Below are 17,038 nucleotides of genomic sequence, written 5' to 3'. Positions count from 1 at the left end.
GCTTTGTGTCAACTCCCAAAAGTCAAACACACAGTGAGTTTTGATTGTATGCTATAATTTTTGTGTAAGCAATACAACTAATTACTACCCTGTCTTGATTTCCCCTGCCATTGGCCCCACTGATGCTGGGGAAAAAAACTATATTACCCACTGATACTGGAATAGGAACAAATTAACAGAAAATGAAAACACAAGGAGATTATGTCTTGTCATGTTTATTATAGTGTAAGGCAGTGTTCTACTGACAAAACTGTAACAGACTTTCAAGAGGAATCTCGTAGTGTAACATGGGTGTGATGTGACTTTCAGACAATAAAAAAAAATCCAAAAATAAAAAAGAGAACTTGAAACAGATATTGCCAATTTGCAATAGCCATTCTACATACAATGTAACAGTGTACAAATAGCTGATAATATAAATACATGTTTTGACATTTTGTTCAATATTACGCCATAAAAAACTACATCATCTGACAGGTTGACCTCTGACCAATCAAATATTAAATTCACAACAAAATGAGAGAGGGTGAAAATACCGGTTTATTCTTCTGTTTTGTTTTTTTTAACACATAATTTTCACCCCTAAAACAAAATCAAACCGATTTTTTTATTCCATAACATTTCAGTAACACAACAATGGAGCGCATCATTTCTGTAAGAATTTTGCACTTCACAGGTTGGTTGAACTGTTGGAAAAAAGGGACCAAAGAAAAACAACAGCAACAGTAAGGCCACATTGGCTTGTCTGAAAATACAATAATTATTAGGTTTCATCATCTTTTTTCTCTGTTGTTTGTTTTCCATTTTATATATATTTGATTCTGGCAGTTTCTTAAATGTCTTATGTAAAGCACTTTCATACACAGTGTAACCGTGTGTGAAACGTGGCAAAGTCTTGCAAAGCTGCCTATAATGTGTAAACAGAATGGCAGTCCATCTGTACATTTCCTGTTAAAGGTTTTGAGATTAAGCCAAATACAGTAACAGCTTCATTCATTTCAAATATAATCCACGTAGCTATAAAGAGACATGTTCTCTATACTGAACGGATCTGTTTTGCTCTGAGATACTCGTCATCTTTTTGTCTCCTAAACCCAATCTGCTCTGAAGTGAGGTAAATCAAGAATACAGCTAGAAACACTCAATTTGAGCATCATGACAGGCCAACATAAACCTTACTGGAGCAAACACAGGCTGTGAAAAGGCAGTAAACACAAACATAAGCTGGCACTTAAAAAGCATAAGCATACATGTGTTTAGAGGCAACTGGCAAAGTAAGCATGACTTGACTAGCACTGTTTGACTGTGCCATGGAAACCAGGCTAATGATAATCTAGGTGTGGCATTACTATTGAGACCTGGATACTGAGGCTACATGAGTTAACACATTCTAGTAATATTCAACAGCTTAATGAGATGAATCTGTGAGTTATTCAGTTGCAAATGAAACAAATATTTCCCTAAATATCTTCAGTGAATTGACATGTGAGAAACAAGCAACTGTTACTGTGCAAATGCAGGGAATCCCTTTTGACTTACACAGCACTGTAGATGACGAACGATGGCACAAGCTCTGCACTTCAGAATCGTTTTGAATTTCAATCTGTATCCTGTCTGTCACAGTGTACAACCGTTTCTCAAAGGAACCAGTTGTGCAAGTAAAAATAAGCAAAGGGTACTCCTTTGGATTTACCATAAAAAGCACTCATTGGCAAATACACGTGTGACCTTAAAGCCAACTCTGTGATTAAGAGCCTTTCAATTAAAGGAGGTCTCGGGGTGTTTGTTGCAGGCTACAGGGCACGCTACATCCCTGGGCACTCTTGTTTCACTGAGGACGGACATTTTCATCCTTTGACACGCCTGTGTTTAAAGGACTCCCAGTATGAGACATTCCTTCCCTATTGGACACTGGTCTGCTTTTACCACACTGGTTGTACGGCTGCAAATTAGTAGCAGCTTCACAAAAAACGTCATCGTCTATATCATCCTCCGCCGTTCCAGGACAAACAAAGGTGCTATGAGGCAAACGAGAATCTGACTGTAAAGGAGGGTGACACTGTCTGTTGTAGAGCTCTGCATTCGGAGACATTAAATCACAGGACGCTCTGTCTGACACATTAGAGCAAAGACGTTGCGATTTACTTTCGGAAAAATCACTGCCAGATGAAGCAGAAAATATTTTGTGTTTTACTTGGGCTTGACTAACACTCTGTACTTTTTCAGTGATTTCCCCATCTGCCAGTGGAAGGCTTAAAGCCATTTCTGACCTTGTTTGCCATGATAAGGCCATAATGCCGCTACTGTCTTTAACGTCCGATGCAGACACGAGTACATTCTTTTTGTAATATGGTGAAGAGTCTCTTTCAGTGTCCTTCTCAGCTTGAGCACAAGAAGCGATAGCAGCCCTCTCCTCTCTGTATGTGTCAGGCATCTTCAACTCAAGGCCCTCTGTGTCTAGAGACCTACTTCTCCTGTCTAGGGACAACGGATTAGGCGTGGACTGGCTGACTCTTGTAAGGCCAAGGTGCCGTGGGAGACTAGCGATTGCCCATGTGTTACTGATCAGGTTCTGCTCGTACAGGTCTAACATTTGATAGTCAAATTCAGCGAATGCGTCTTTCTGTAGGTAGCTTTCTTCAAATTCCTGATAGGGTGATGAAATGTCCTCCTCCAGTTCCATGTGAATCTGCTCGTCATATTCACCCTCATTATGCATATCCACTACATCAAATGTGACTATCGTGGGTAAGGCCTCCATATTCGGAGTGAAGGCAGAATTTGTCTCCAAACCATCCACGGTGTTGTGCAATTTACTCAGCATCTGCGAGTGTTTGGTGTAGTCCACAAGTGCTTGCGAGAAACACACAGTTTGCCCATCATCTAAATCAGTGTTGGAATCTGGAGACTGAGAATTGATATTTCGATATGGTAGAGCCACTGGCTTGTTTTCCTCAATATGTTGCTCTTTGGGTTCACAAAATGTTTCAAAATCTGGGTCAGATGTGCTTCCAAAAGATATGCTGCTATGCCTTTTCTCACAGTCAGCATTAATGGATTTTGTTCTTTTTTCTGTGGAAGCAAGCATATTTCCCTTTTCATCAAATACATCCGCTTCTATATTATTCTTGTTGCCTGATGCTTGTGGTTTAGCATTCAAATTACAGTTTTTAGTTATGCTTATTTCTTGCCGAACAAACACATTTTCTGCTAACTCTGGAGATTTACCGTTCTCTCGAAAATCGTGAACTTTATACACTTCACCACTGATTTGCAATCGATTCATTTCTGGAACAAAGGCTGAATCTGACACATCAACTGGCTGACTAAGATACTCACACTGGTTTGAACCAGGCAGTTTGGATTTATTTTCATAATGTGGACTGATGAGACTCTCATCTGGTGCAAAAAGTTCGTAGAGGGCGTCGCCGCTGTAACTGTCCCTGGGCAATCTGTCTGTCCTTATTCTGTCATTTTTTTCTTGACCTTCATCTGGCCCTGGGGTGGTTGAATCATAGTAGCCCTCGTCGCTATTGGGAACTGATTCTTGATGCTCGCTCTGAGGGGTTAACACATCTGCAATTGAAGATGTGTCCATGCCACTGGCTTGCTGGACACTGTTGCTGTTCAGTAAGTCCATGTTGTGAGAGCTTGTCAGCTCAGTGGTCATGTCCGTGTGGTCTTGGTTGCAAGCGCAGCACATTTCTTCTGAAGCATTATTTTCCCAAAATTCTTGAAGACACTCTTCATCCAAATTATCAGGCGAGGCCATTTCTTCACCGCCGCCCTGATACGTCAGATAACAAGAGGCTCTCTTTCCTCCATTTCGGCTCCTTTCCCCAGAAACCGTGCTCTCTGTGATGCTGTCATCTTCTTGATCTGCAATAATGTCCCCACAGCCGGTGAGTGAATCAAAGCTCTTTAAGGATGCAACATCTCCAAAAATCATGTTCAGCTGATCCGATGAGCCGGCAGGTGTTTCAGACTTCAATATGGGCTCAGACATCATCTGAAGTTTGAGGCAAGGCTCGCTGTGCCCTCGAGGAGGCTCCTCCTCACCATCGCTGGAAACTACAGCCAGCAAATTCAACTCCTCCATTTGATCATCGCCTATCTGATCATCAAGCTCAGACTTTGGGCTTTCTTGCTCCGCACTCTCCACCGACACCACTGCATCACCATCACTACATTCAGGACCAATGGAAATATCACATATGACATCTGCAAAATCAGGCACATCAGGTTCAGATCCCAGGCACACGGTGACATACTGCTTGGTGTTGTCCTGGACAACAGGCACCTCCTTCCTGCAGTGAGGGGTTGACATTGCAATCATCTCGGTCTTATCCGATCCTACATTTCTATGATTCCTGTGATTCTTAAAACTGTGAAAAAGACCCCTCAAACCCTTTTTCTGCCGGCCGAGCGACAGCGATTTCTGTTCAGCAGCTGGGTGACTACATTCATTGCGGCAGCTACCGCGGAGCTCTCCAGAAGAGTCCCTCTGGCTGTGGTATTCAGAGTCTCCAGCTGAGGTGTACCGGCCCCTCAGACTGTCATCATGACTAACCTTACTCAGCCCATCGTGTGTTCTGCTCTTGGTGATTCCTTTCTTAGAAGACCACTTGCTCGGATTTTTATTCCTTCCACTAAAAAAATTTGGTAAAATGCAGATACTCTTACGAACTCCAAAAAACGTCAGGGCAGTCCTCCTAAATTTTCCAGATTTTGGAGGTTTCACCGTGGCGCTCGGTGTGTCCGGCTGAGTCTCTTCCGTGATGTCATCAGGGCCACATCGGGAAATTTGTTCAGAGACTGTAGTTAAATCCCTGGTGGCACCGTCTCGTAGCTCGTCTACCTTACGAGAAGCCATGGCTACCACTTTTACAAAAGCAGGCCAGCAGAAGGCATAGTCGCTGAATTTCCCAAAAAAAGCAGCTGGTAGGATGATGGCAGTGAAGTTGTCCTCCGTCCACTGTGAGCCCTGTATTGAGACAGTGGGGACCAAAATCAGTGAATAATTAAAATGAGCCAAAGTACTCTGTTTTACTTTACTTACTTTACTACTGCATTTATGTCATTTATTTTAACACAAAAACATATTCAGTGTCTTAGTGTCTTTTATGTCATGAATGTTTGTATTATGTGTGTTTAGATGTACAAGGACTGAGTGCATTAATGAGTTAAAAGCCATATGCTGGTACAAAAAAAACTGCACACCTGTGATATCAGCTTAAACTCTTTTGCTTTCTTTTACACAACATTTCCTTTACACAGCCTGAGCAAGTGCAATAAAATAAACTTCTTTTTTTCCATTTTATGTTTTCTTTTGTTTTAAGTTTTCTCTTTGCATACACACACCCCATCCTCATTATTTGTTTCTAATGCAGTTTTTTCAAATGCACTATTGTTTAAACACCAATAGAAACAATAGCACAGTGGCGTAGCCTTTGTCTTAACTTGAGTGCATGCAAGTAAGACAAAAACTAGACTAAGATATGACTATCTCAAGTGTAAAGCTGACTTTTATTTTGACAGAGAGATGTGACTGTGCTACATCCGTGTTGCTCTTGAATCAAATTGCCTCATTGAAGAAGACGGCTAACGTAACATTTAAGTCCACTTAAACAGCCTTCACAGACTCAGTGTGAGATGTGTTCAGTCTTGTATGTCTGACTGAGACTAAAAAGCCACATTAGCACAAGGCACCGACGCCTGCTTAGCTAACTGACTCACACAAAGTAAACAAACTCACCAAATCCCGGTCAAAATCCTGCAGCACGGAGCCGCTGTTTGTTCCTCCACCTGACGACCAAATCACCTCTTAGTGCATAGTTTCTGACTTTAACTTTTGGGTTCATGCACAGCGGCTTGTCGTCGACTCGGGCCCCGGAGCAGCTCAGCCCAGACACGGTTTCATTTGTTAGCTATAGCTGCTGTGCTGCTGCTGCTGCTGCTGCTGCTGCTGGCGGCTAACAGCGTTAAATCCCCTCTTCTCTCACCAGTCTGTTGTCGTGCAGCCCGTGTCCGTGGCGTGGTGTGTGAGTCTGGCTGTTGTTGCCAGCTGCACGGGGACCGGAGCAGTGTGTCTAGTTTAGTCACACATGCCGATTGCACTTGAGATGTTCACAAAAAAACAAAAACAAAAGCCCAGCGTTTAAATGCTGGAGGCTGACTTCTTCATGTCCACACTTCTCAGGTAATCTCCCTCTGAGAGTCTCGTCTCGGCGCACACTAGTGACGCAACATGTGTGTAACGTGTCTTAACGTAATAATAATTTGGGGCATATATTTTATTTTTATTCACAGATTCCAATTTGCAAAACACAACAGAGAAATCTGAGGTTATTCTGTACGTGATGATTTTTATATATCTATAGCTATCTATATAAGATGTACACGGATATAACCAAAATAGGCCTAATTGATGTGAGGACAGTGCTTTTTGTTTTGTTTTTTGTTTCAGGTGTAATGTCTTTCTATTTTGATTTTGGTTTCACAAGACGCCACTGGAATTTCTTTTTTCAATGTGTCATACTTGGGATTATTTTCTCCAAAATGTATGAAATTATACCTTAAAATGCATGTGTTTTCAACACAGTAAGACACTTATGTGTAAATGTGGTTCTGTACTCTCACAAACAGGACTAATAATTTGACTATTATTCAAAATACATAAATGACTGAAGAGCTAGTGGCAAGAATGTGTAAGTAGCCTATGTTTAGTGAGTATTAAAGTCCTTCACTTATACTGTCAATAATTTACTGGTCTTAATGCCTTGAATGTTAAATCGATTATTGTTTCAGTAAAAAAACACTCACAGCAAACATGATTGCAGGTTTGAACTGTGGAAAAAGGAAATAAATTGTAATTTAAAGCCTTTTATGAAATTTAAACCTGCAGATCTGAGAGTGTTTTAGGAGAACAGGAGAAAGCTCAAGACGGGTCATTTTGGTTTCTGATACATAATGAGAGAGAGAAAGGCTTAAAAAAAACATTTTATCATTAAAATATTTTCTGTCTTTACAGTCACAATTATTATACATACATTTACAGCAAGATTTGTTTTTTTACAATGAGGCAATGTGATAGCATTTTAAAATTTGGTCAAACCTTATGCTACAGTAACATTATTCGGAACAGTAGATGATCAGGCAGTATTTACAGTACAGATCTACTGAGAATTAACTTAATTTTTTACAGTGCAATTGTGTGTTTCCTTTATACAAACAATAGTCTGACTGCTTATTATTTGATCTTGTACATTTTAATGTCAATGCTGTTTTTCAAAGTGCTTTTAAAATGTTTTTGGTCCCCTTCAATAATGTCCTCTTTGCTGGTGTTATTGCTAATCTTATTGAAACCAAGTGTTCACGCCTTTTTTTCTCCATGATGTATTTTCCATTTATGTCTTTGACTGGCGCACATCTTTCCACTCCATTTTGGTGTTTTGTAGTGCCTGAGTCTTCTTCTCGTCCACCTGTACGTAATCCACTTTATGGTCATCCGACAGATAGGGCTTCTGCTGGACACACAGGAGGGGGAGATGAAAGGAGATCTTGATTTACAAAATCATAGGTCATGTATTTCTCATTGTAAGTGGAATTGTGCAAAACATTAAATTATTCAGTGTCATGATAGTAGCATTCTTGCACAAACTCCTCCAACAAAATTTTATATGTGGTGCAAGGAGTGTGCATTTTATAGAAGACACGTTTTTAGTTTAGTCAATTACCCTTGGAGTAAGCATTGATTTGGTAATCTCTCCATTGAGTGATTTATTTGTTTCCAATCATGTCTGCAACAACTGATGCTGGCAGTATTTTGGTGGTGTGAGTTAACTTGTCCTCCATTTGTACAATACTGCAAAACACAGTTCAATGTTGTCTTTTATCTGATTGGAACATACCTTCTGCACAGGAGAGGGAGATGCAGAATTGAAATCCAGGGACAAATAGTCAAGGTTTAATTTTATTGGCCAGTGCTGAACAGCTCCATCAGAGGTGTGGTAGAACTGTTGCCTTGAGTCCTGACAGAGAAAGAAAGCAGATCAGTACATAAATACCTCGTATGAATATGAGCTGAAACAAAGTTTTCAGATTGAGTTTGAGAACCTCAACAACTTCAACTCGAACAAATGCTACAGATAAATCCTTCACAGCCTGGAAGGTCTTCAGTGTGATTTTAGATACATGAAGTCACTTTCCACACCCACAGTCTTCATGATGCTCTGAGCAATTATTTCCTTTCCAATTCGAAAAATGACACATTTTGTTCTCGTTTTGTGTTAATAACATAGTTTTGATAATAAACTTGTTACATATACAAATGCCCAAACACTGCAGTATAATCAGACTTGGATCCACATTCCGGTGGATACTGTGCTCGTTATAGTAAAAGTAAATGATTCCTCTACGCAGTGAGAGTACATTATCATCGTAGCTGCTGGGCGTAGGAGAAGGAAGATGAATTTCAGTTTCTCTTCACGTCATGATATTCTGATCTGGTGGTATTGCACAATATGTTTTTGATGCGTTGAGTGAACCACAGGAAAATTTCTCAGAAAAATGCCTCTTTCACTGTCCAATAGAGAGAAGGAGGTGACAACATTCTTCATCATATACGTCATGTTAGTGTGAGAATGTGTTTGCAGGAGTGTGAATAGACATTTTACCATTGTATCTTCATCTCTCAGAATGTTTCCATTATCAGCATTTCTCTCGAGAAGTACACAGTTCATAGAAAAGCTGCAATTACACAAAAAAACAGCAAGAATTAAAGACGGAAAAGCAAACAGTTGACGTTTTACAGAAAGTAAGAAACAGGATATTGTCACCGACATGATATAGTATAGTTATTTATCACCAATGATAGTTTACTTGTCATAATGCAAAGATGAAATCCTGACAGGACCTTGCTATTATTCCCAACTGAACATTTCTACAGGTAGGTATTTTAATGAAGGAACGATATGTGGACAACATCTAATTATCATGTTATTTATGTTTTCTGATGCTGTCAGTGTTTATTGATGTTAAAAGCTGTAAAAAGGTCTGCATTTTAATTGTGATCAGATAAACAACGCTATTGTCCAAACAAAAAAAAGCAATTGGGCGTTAACTGCAATTTTAACATGTTTGTTAAGATAGTATCTATGTTGAGGAATCTCACCATGATTCAGTCATTGCTCTGCTCCAAGGAAGGTGAGTGGGACACTCTGTGATCGTAGAAAGGCCTCGCAAGTCCAGAGGTGGAGGTCGAGCTGTGAACGAAGAAAGGTCACAGCTATCAGATTGGTTATAGTTCTCGAGTATGCCACAGAAGTGTCAGTTACCAAAATCATCATGAGGAAAAAATGTCTGTATGAATCATCGACTGCTGTTTCTCATAAAAACGGAAAAGATTAAATAAAAGCTCAGTTCACCACTAATTTTTTAACATGAGCTACTGAGGCATGTTATGACCCTCACCTCTCCTCAAGCGAGGCTTTAGGTGCCGGTGAATTGGAGGTGGCGCAATATCTCCAGACGGACACATTAGCGGGCTGCGGGATGTGGGCGAGTCAACGCTCCAGTTCGGGTTGAGGAAACTGAATGTCCTGGGGCTCATGGGGATGTAGCCATCACTTTCAATAGTGGCAACAGAGGGAGAGGGGGAAGCCATGGGGACATACGACTCATCCTGGTAGCTTTGGACTTGTGTGGTATTTAAAGACTGCTGAAAGACAAAGGGTTATGAGATCAGACAAGTGGACAGTGTTGTTGTCTTGTTACAGTTGGAGTAAAATTAAATTACAAATGGCATTATCCCTTTTTGCGTGCGTAAGATGTACATTTTTTAGGTCCTACAGTAGCTTTTCATATTTTGGGAAATGCACTTGCAAAGACTTAGATACCATTATGTGTCTTTTGTTGATCTTTTATATTTTTGGGGTATTATTGCTGTTGATTACTTTCTTACCAGATTTAGACTCTGCCTTCTGTTCCTCATCAACCTGCTCTCAGCATCTCCTGAAGAAAGGCATGTATATATTAGTGAAAAATGACACGAAAGCTCACTTTCTCAACCATTAACATCAGATATGAAAGACTAATCCATGTGCAGCCCTATCACGATAGCACCAGGATTATTTTCAATTCTGCACTGTTAGGATTTACCCATTCTGAAATGGTCCAGGCCCGACAAAGACGTCCTCCGGGGAAATAGTGCATGGTGGTTTGAGAAGTGCCGGACACTCACAGCCCTTGGCTTGCGAGCTGCTTCATCACTTAGCTGCTCTGACAGGTGATTGGGCTTGGGTGGCAGCGGCGGAGGCGTTTGTATGTCACTCGTTGCCTCAAACGACGGCGAAGGATAAGGTTTGTCAAACTGGAAGACACTGGCGGCAGAGTGACGTAGTGGAGAGGAAGAGGACGACGGTAAGGCCATGGAGGTGCACGGGGCGCTAAAGGGAGAGTTAGTCAGCCTTCCATGGGGGAAAAGCGATGGGCTGGGGCTGGCGTGAGAGTTGGACGGAGAGGAATTGGTGTAAGGAGGCGAGGGGACGATGTCCTTGGCGGCTTCGTCTGAGGACTTCTGCTCCAGAGAGATGTCAGAGTTTGAAAAACTGCCATGTCTACAGATACGGAAGAAATGAAAACATAGCATTTGTCAGACGTGAACTTTTGCCGTCATTTCATCTTGTGTCAAGGGGTTTCACAGATTGTACATACCTACTAATGCTCGCAGTCCCCGTCTCACACTGCGACAGGAAGAGGTAGTCCAGAGGATAACTGGAATCTGGTTGGCTTGATACAGATGCTCGGTCAGAGCTGTCAGGCGACATCTGAAGAGAGGTGGGGGTGTGAGGAAAGCCTTCTTCTGAGCTTTCTGTAGAGAGGGGCAGAGAGCAGATCGTTTCTGAGAACAAGATAAGAAAACTGCCATTGTGTTGACACCAAAGACAGTCATGCACGCACACATCAAACACCAAGTCTGTGCTGTAAATGGAGCAGGTGAATTAGAAAAGAGGAATGGTATTTTTTTTGCAGCAGGCACGTTGAAAGTAGACACATGAGCCCCTGTTCCCTCTTTTGTTTATATAGTCTCCAATCCTTCTCATACGTTGGCCCTCGTTCAGAAATTTGTTTCATTCCATTTCACCCAAGGTCACCGAGTCAAGGCTATCCCCTCAGAACCAGGAGGGGTGGGGGGGGTGGGATATAAAAGATTTTGCATGTTCTCATGAAACATTTGCTCTCCTTCATGGATGTTTGTGTTCTCTGGTGGCTGCAGAACAACTTTTATATTCCTTTGCAAAAATTATGAGCTGGCGTCTCCCAGAGTTCTTTCCAGATCCAGGTGGACTCCGCCGCTGCTGTCCTACTTTCTCTGACAACTATTAATTTAAGGAAACATAACTTTAGACAATCTAGCTTTGTAGCCGACGACTTGTGTGGGTGTTTCTTCCTAGTGTGTAAAGTGATTTATGGTAACATGCAGGGCAGCAGCATATCAGCAACTTTCTGCCGTTGCTCTATCTCCTTCACACAGATGATAATGTTCTAACAGAAAGTCTCTGCACTAAATATCACTGTGATTATGCATTTTGGATGACGGCGAAGTAAAGGTCATAACAGCATCTTCCTAAGAATAGAGTCTAATGTGATCAGTTAGTAAATATAGTGATACAAGTGATATCGGGGGGGGGGGGGGTCTATCTAATAAAGCCCCGGAGCACGTTCTCAGGAAAAAAAAAATCTAATTATTTATCTGTTCGTTTTAGGGTGACCTCAGCTCTCTGTTGATCTGCTGTTATCTCCTCAAGTACAGCTGCAACGTTAAGCTGCATGACAGGCAAGCGACAACTACAACACTTTAACTGTAGGAAACATCTCGAAGCGTTTTCTTTACTCATATCGGAGGTCACCTTTCAATTACCAGTCATTAAACTGTGTATTGCGCTCGATGGGAGCAGTTTTATTAGAGTTTTATTCATGTACATTCCAGAGGAGTTGTATGGAAAACTGTAGTTAAAATATTAACGTATTTCCAATGTTAAAATACATGTTGTTGTTGTTGTTGTTGTTGTTGTTGCTGTAAAAAGAGCAGTAGATATGATTTGTATCAGATGTTATTAACCACCATGTGAAGATGTCTGATAGGGCTCAGTTACAGAGAAATGTATCTGTCTGTTTGACTGACAAAACAGCAACCTGTCTATGTTTTATTTTCATTTTTCAGATGATGTGAGGGGGAATCTTCTACTTAGTATCATTCAGACTGAATATAATTTACTTCTTTAAGTCTTGACAGCCACCCCCTCCCTCTCTGGTGTTTTTTAATTTAAAAAAAGAAAACATTGTGAAAAGAAAATGCATAAGAACATGGCAATTCCCAGAGATAAAGGGAGTTTGTGTGTATCAGACAATTTGCACAAGCTTGTAATTGTAAGTAATAAGTTCACTTCTCTGTCTGTCACTGTGGCTGTTTCCCTTTCCTCCAACAAAACTCAATGAGAATTTTATAAAATTTCCATGTGATATTGTCAAAGGAGTTGAAAAACTCTTTTGATAATATCCCCTTTAAGTGAGTCCTCTGACAAGTCAGGTAACAGCATCAAATATTTACTATTTCCCAAATGATGGAGCAGTAAAATAAATGAGGTAAAAGACAATAGATTTTCTATAATAGACACTGTTGAGATTGATACAATTTTCAGAGCCACCGCCTCAACGTTGTATTAACTTCTGACCCCTTTTTATTTAAGATCTCAGGCCCGTCACAATGGAAACACAATTCTGGGAAATCACTCAGACCGATGAGTGGGAAAAAGTTAAGAAAGAGTCACTATTATCTAAGTCAATGAGACTGAGAACTAATAAAGTGAAAATAGCTTTGGTTTTTTTGGTTGGGAAAGGGATGATTATATCAAATTGGAAAGTGTGAAAACCAAACTGATTTGCAATGGAAAACTCAATTGAGGATTTATTTTGCGTTCAACTCCTTCGGGCCAGTTTAAACCTGATTCTTTAGGTCAAAGGGTGAAGTCATTTCATTTGTGAAAATGTAATGTGCTCCTAAACCTGCTGTTATTATTTCTTTATTTTCCTCAATACACAGCAATTGTGAAGGTATTAAATACACAGCGGCAAAAGCTAAATATTTATGTTTAGTTCAATTATACATTGTATATTTTCACCATATGATCACGTTGTGATATACATTACTTTAAAATGGTCTCTTTTTTATGTTCTATAAACATCCATCTCCTTTGTCCCTGTCTGTTTTTGCTTTTTTATTATAGATAATATAGATTATGGTGATTGACACACCTATGGACACAACAAATATACACTGATCCTCGGTCAAAGCAGGATGTTGAGAGATCCCAGTTGCTCCTACTTTAAAAAATTAAAAAAGTTAGAAATCTGACTTGTCCTCTGACTCAATGTTGAACGTGATGAGAAAGAAGCGTCCTTGTGTTTGAAACCTGTCTGGTCTGTGATAGTCTTCACCAAAACCACACAGCACAAAAGGAACAATTTGTTTTGACCTAAATTTAAAGTTCTGACTTTCACTCCGCAGCTTCCTGTGTGGGGACAGGTGACATCAATTTCTTTTGTACCAGAGGAGTAGATGTGCAGAAAACACTGTGATTTTCAACGGGATACATGTAGGTACAGGTGGGTAGATCCAGGAGTGTGTAAAAGTGCAACTTCAACCCTCTGTGTATTTACCTGCATCTTCCAGGCTGCTAAAATGACAGATCTGACTGATGCTGCTGATCCAGCTGTTCATCTCCTCCTCTGTTTTGGCCACCAGGTAAAAGATGCGAGACGAGGTCTTCACCACAAAGAGGTGTTTCCCATGGAAGTCCCGCTTTATCCTGAGTTGCCCGTTGAGCATTTCCACCTCGCACTCTCTCAGGTCAATGGTGCGGATTGGCTTTTTGGAGTTCTTGCTTTGATAGTACTCCAGCACATCAGGATTACCACTCATGCGTCCCCTGCGAAGCACAAACCAGCGTTTCCTCCATGCCTGGGGGAGACAGGAGCAAACGGTTTATCAGGGAGGACCTCTTAACTTATACTCAATAACATTATTCCCTTTAAACACAGCGCTTCATGATTCAAGCAGCGATGCCTCCCCTGATGACTACAATTAGTCATGACCAGTCATGGGAATTAGATCACAGCTCACAACAGCTAACCTAGCATCTTTAAACTCCGTTTTTTTGCTTTTGATATGGTCAGTAAGCGGAACTTCAACTCTAATTTCCCAGAAGTACAGAGAAGAGGAAGTTCACTGTATTTAACTGAAAATGTCTAACACGAACGAAAGAGGTATTTATACAACATGGTCACTGCTTTATTCTGACAACTTACTGAAAACTAAATACTGAAACTGTAAACCGGTATCTATAGCTCCACAGATCTGGCTCAACCCAGCCCTGATAGGGTCAAATTTAGTCAAATTAAAAATAGTAATTGAAGAAAAACTAAAACTCATAGCAGATGTGTGATGTACACCCGTGAGTATCATTTTCACACATGGTTTTGTGGCTTTTGCAAACAATATATGGGTGGAGGATCTTCTGATTTGTGTGGAGTGAAACTTAACGTATTACATGGGAGGGTGATCTGCTCCTGCACAAGTCAGTTGGTAATTTATGTGTTCATACCAGGAAATGGTTAGACACACCACACTTACAGCCAAAAACACGACCAAGTTTAAGAGGAAACCGTAACTAGACAGATGGCAATTTGAAGTGACGTTTCGAATAAGGCAAACTGTGCTCTCTGAGAAAGATGCCAGTGTGTATGAACAGGTGCCTTTAATACAAATATTTAGTTAACATTGATAAATAACTGTCTGGTGTTTTTCATGTTGTGCTGTTTAAAATGATGCCAATATCAATCCTGGCTGACTTTAAACTTATAGAATCAGCTATGTTGAATACAGTATAACAACAGAGGGTGATGATAAAGACATATTCCCACAAAGGTAGGAATGAAATAAATAAACAGCTAAGAAACGAATAGTAAATTTATTTTTTTTAAACAGTCAGAATAAAATTACAAACTAAAATATGTGTACTATCTCCCAGCAACTTTGCTCTATCTATATTGAGATATTTCTAGAGAAAAATACAAGCACTTGTGAGTCAAGGCCAACTTCACCACCCACTGTAGTGGACTGGACTCTGGAGTTTAAAGCGTTAAACACACATTTGCCACGACAGTGAGTGGAAATGCAATGCTGGCACAAAATAAGACAACAGATGTTGATCCACGTCGGACGGGACTGTGGTTTCAAGTGTGTTGAAGAGACACTTTTGTCTCTGAGAGAGGTGCCAAAGGAAAAGTAAAGAGCTGGAGCCAAAGTCAGCAAACCCAATCAAACATCTATTTTGCATATAGCCTTAATTACTGCGAGGAGATGTTTGGTGTTCTTTTGACAACACATGACATGGTAAATGTTACCACAATTATTGAAATTTGCATAATGGCATGCGCCTGGACCTGATATTTGAATAATCAGGCAGATAACGCTCCTGCTCTAACAACAGTATGAAAAACATGTATCAGCTCCATGCTCTGTCATCAACAAGATTTGCATGACGGGCTAAAATAAGTTTCTATTTCCCTGCCCCTGAAAAACCCCCAAACCCCATCATCATCAACGCTGACACCTCTCCCCACCCTCTTCCCTGCACTGGTGTTGATAAATGACCCTCCTCCACCTCTATTCGCACAGGGGAAGTGCAAACAGCCATCACAGAGCTGGACTATTTCTGCTTGTCGCTTAAGTCTGAAGTGTCTGACTGCTGCTGACACTGCTTTCCATGTTTCACAATACACACGGTCATCACACAAACACATACACACAGAGCAGAGCGAGTGGCCAACATTATCACATGACCCCAACAACCACAAAACAGTGCAGGCTCTATACCGTCCATGTAAGCAATTATGTATATGTACATGCTGTGAGTCTGTATGAAGTACATCTGCAGCTTGTGACATTTTGTTTTTATCATAACACTGCACACACAGTGTTGTGTTAACCATGAAGTGGCTCCACCAACCAAAAACACAACAGTGAGGTGTTATTATTAAAACGAGGAAGATGATATAAAGGAGCTCAGCTTGACAGAAGCAGATAAGCATTCGGTATGTTTCCAAATCCTCATTCCACATCGCAACACACAGATACACACACACACACATACAAGGCACAACAGCACAACCTGGCATTCCAACAGAGGACATAAACAAGTGTCCAGTGTGTACTCCTACTCACAAATCTCTTCAGTTTCTTCTCCGGGGGGGATTTAATGAGCCAGCCGGTGCAGACCACATCCCCAGCACTCATCTTGACTGCAGAGCGTGTTGTCCTCACGGTGGCTGCCGCTGCTGCCGCTCCTGCTGCTGCTGCTGCTGCTTCTGCTGCTGTGAAACTGAGAGCACTGTGAAGCATATCCTGTGTTCTGGTATTCAGCCCAGCCACTCCAAAGGAGGAAGTCAAGAAACTGATCACACTGACAAAGAGAGACAGAGAAGGGGAGAGAGAGAGAGAGAGAGAAAGAGAGAATTATGTGTTTATTTTCTCTAGTGCTCGGGGCAAGTGGATGGAGCTGTTGGGCTGTAGGGAAGAAAAACAAATAGTGAGGTTTGACAGGTTTCAGGGCTAAGTTTGTATTGACCTACTGTACAACACGGAGACGCTGAGTCACATGTCGTTTAAAGATCTTATCTCCAGATTCACGTTTAATATGGTAAATGTGTTATTGATTTCACGTTGCTGTAGTAATGTTGTTTGTTTGTTGATGTGGTTTGTGAACTCTGCAAGAAACAAGAAGTGGTTTTAACTGGGAGAAACAGATCAAAATGTGAACCTTGAGGTGGTTTCTCTCGCAGTTTCTGGCTCAGTGACTCAGGGTGCGTCTATGAAGGATTGTAAACCCTTTTCCTCTGGGTGTGGGATCAATGTGAGGAGCTCATAATGAATCATGCTAATTTCATTGGCTCATGTTTTATGATGTTGTGCACTTTG

The 17,038-nt window shown here is 40.9% G+C and overlaps 2 protein-coding genes across 3 annotated transcripts; both read right to left on the bottom strand.

Annotated features, from left to right (window-relative positions):
* Positions 1-199: 199 nt before the first annotated feature.
* Positions 200-6,214, bottom strand: amer1 (APC membrane recruitment protein 1). The gene is given in 3 exon segments (XM_085797628.1): positions 200-1,845; positions 1,847-4,975; positions 5,748-6,214. Coding segments are annotated over 2 exon segments (3,114 nt in total). The 5' UTR covers positions 4,874-4,975; positions 5,748-6,214; the 3' UTR covers positions 200-1,758.
* Positions 6,215-6,988: 774 nt separating this feature from the next.
* On the bottom strand, positions 6,989-16,535 carry gab3 (GRB2 associated binding protein 3). Of its 2 annotated transcripts, none has more exons than XM_085797607.1 (10): positions 16,286-16,534; positions 13,720-14,020; positions 10,714-10,870; positions 10,159-10,616; positions 9,962-10,011; positions 9,472-9,718; positions 9,173-9,263; positions 8,676-8,748; positions 7,911-8,030; positions 6,989-7,523 (listed from the first exon to the last, which is right to left on the bottom strand). In XM_085797607.1, exons 1-10 carry the CDS (start codon positions 16,460-16,462, stop codon positions 7,407-7,409), a joined length of 1,791 nt encoding a protein of 596 aa, XP_085653733.1. In that variant the 5' UTR covers positions 16,463-16,534; the 3' UTR covers positions 6,989-7,406. The 2 variants fall into 2 exon arrangements, with proteins under 2 accessions (XP_085653733.1, XP_085653732.1); XM_085797606.1 differs by having other exon boundaries at positions 7,141-7,526; positions 16,286-16,535.
* Positions 16,536-17,038: the final 503 nt, after the last annotated feature.

The sequence above is a fragment of the Trachurus japonicus genome, chromosome 14 (assembly GCF_045865225.1).
Source record: "Trachurus japonicus isolate A0001 chromosome 14, Traja_1.0".
NCBI lineage: Eukaryota > Metazoa > Chordata > Actinopteri > Carangiformes > Carangidae > Trachurus > Trachurus japonicus.
This window is presented reverse-complemented; position numbering and strand designations above follow the sequence as displayed.

Excerpts from the sequence above, each read along its gene's own strand:
- gab3 (XM_085797606.1), bottom strand. The coding sequence starts at position 16,462 with ATGCTTCACAGTGCTCTCAGTTTCACAGCAGCAGAAGCAGCAGCAGCA. Across the intron at positions 14,021-16,285 it reads AGAAGAAACTGAAGAGATTT|GCATGGAGGAAACGCTGGTT; the intron begins GTGAGTAGGAGT and ends TGTCTCCCCCAG. Across the intron at positions 8,031-8,675 it reads TGAGAGATGAAGATACAATG|GACTCAAGGCAACAGTTCTA; the intron begins GTAAAATGTCTA and ends TTTCTCTGTCAG.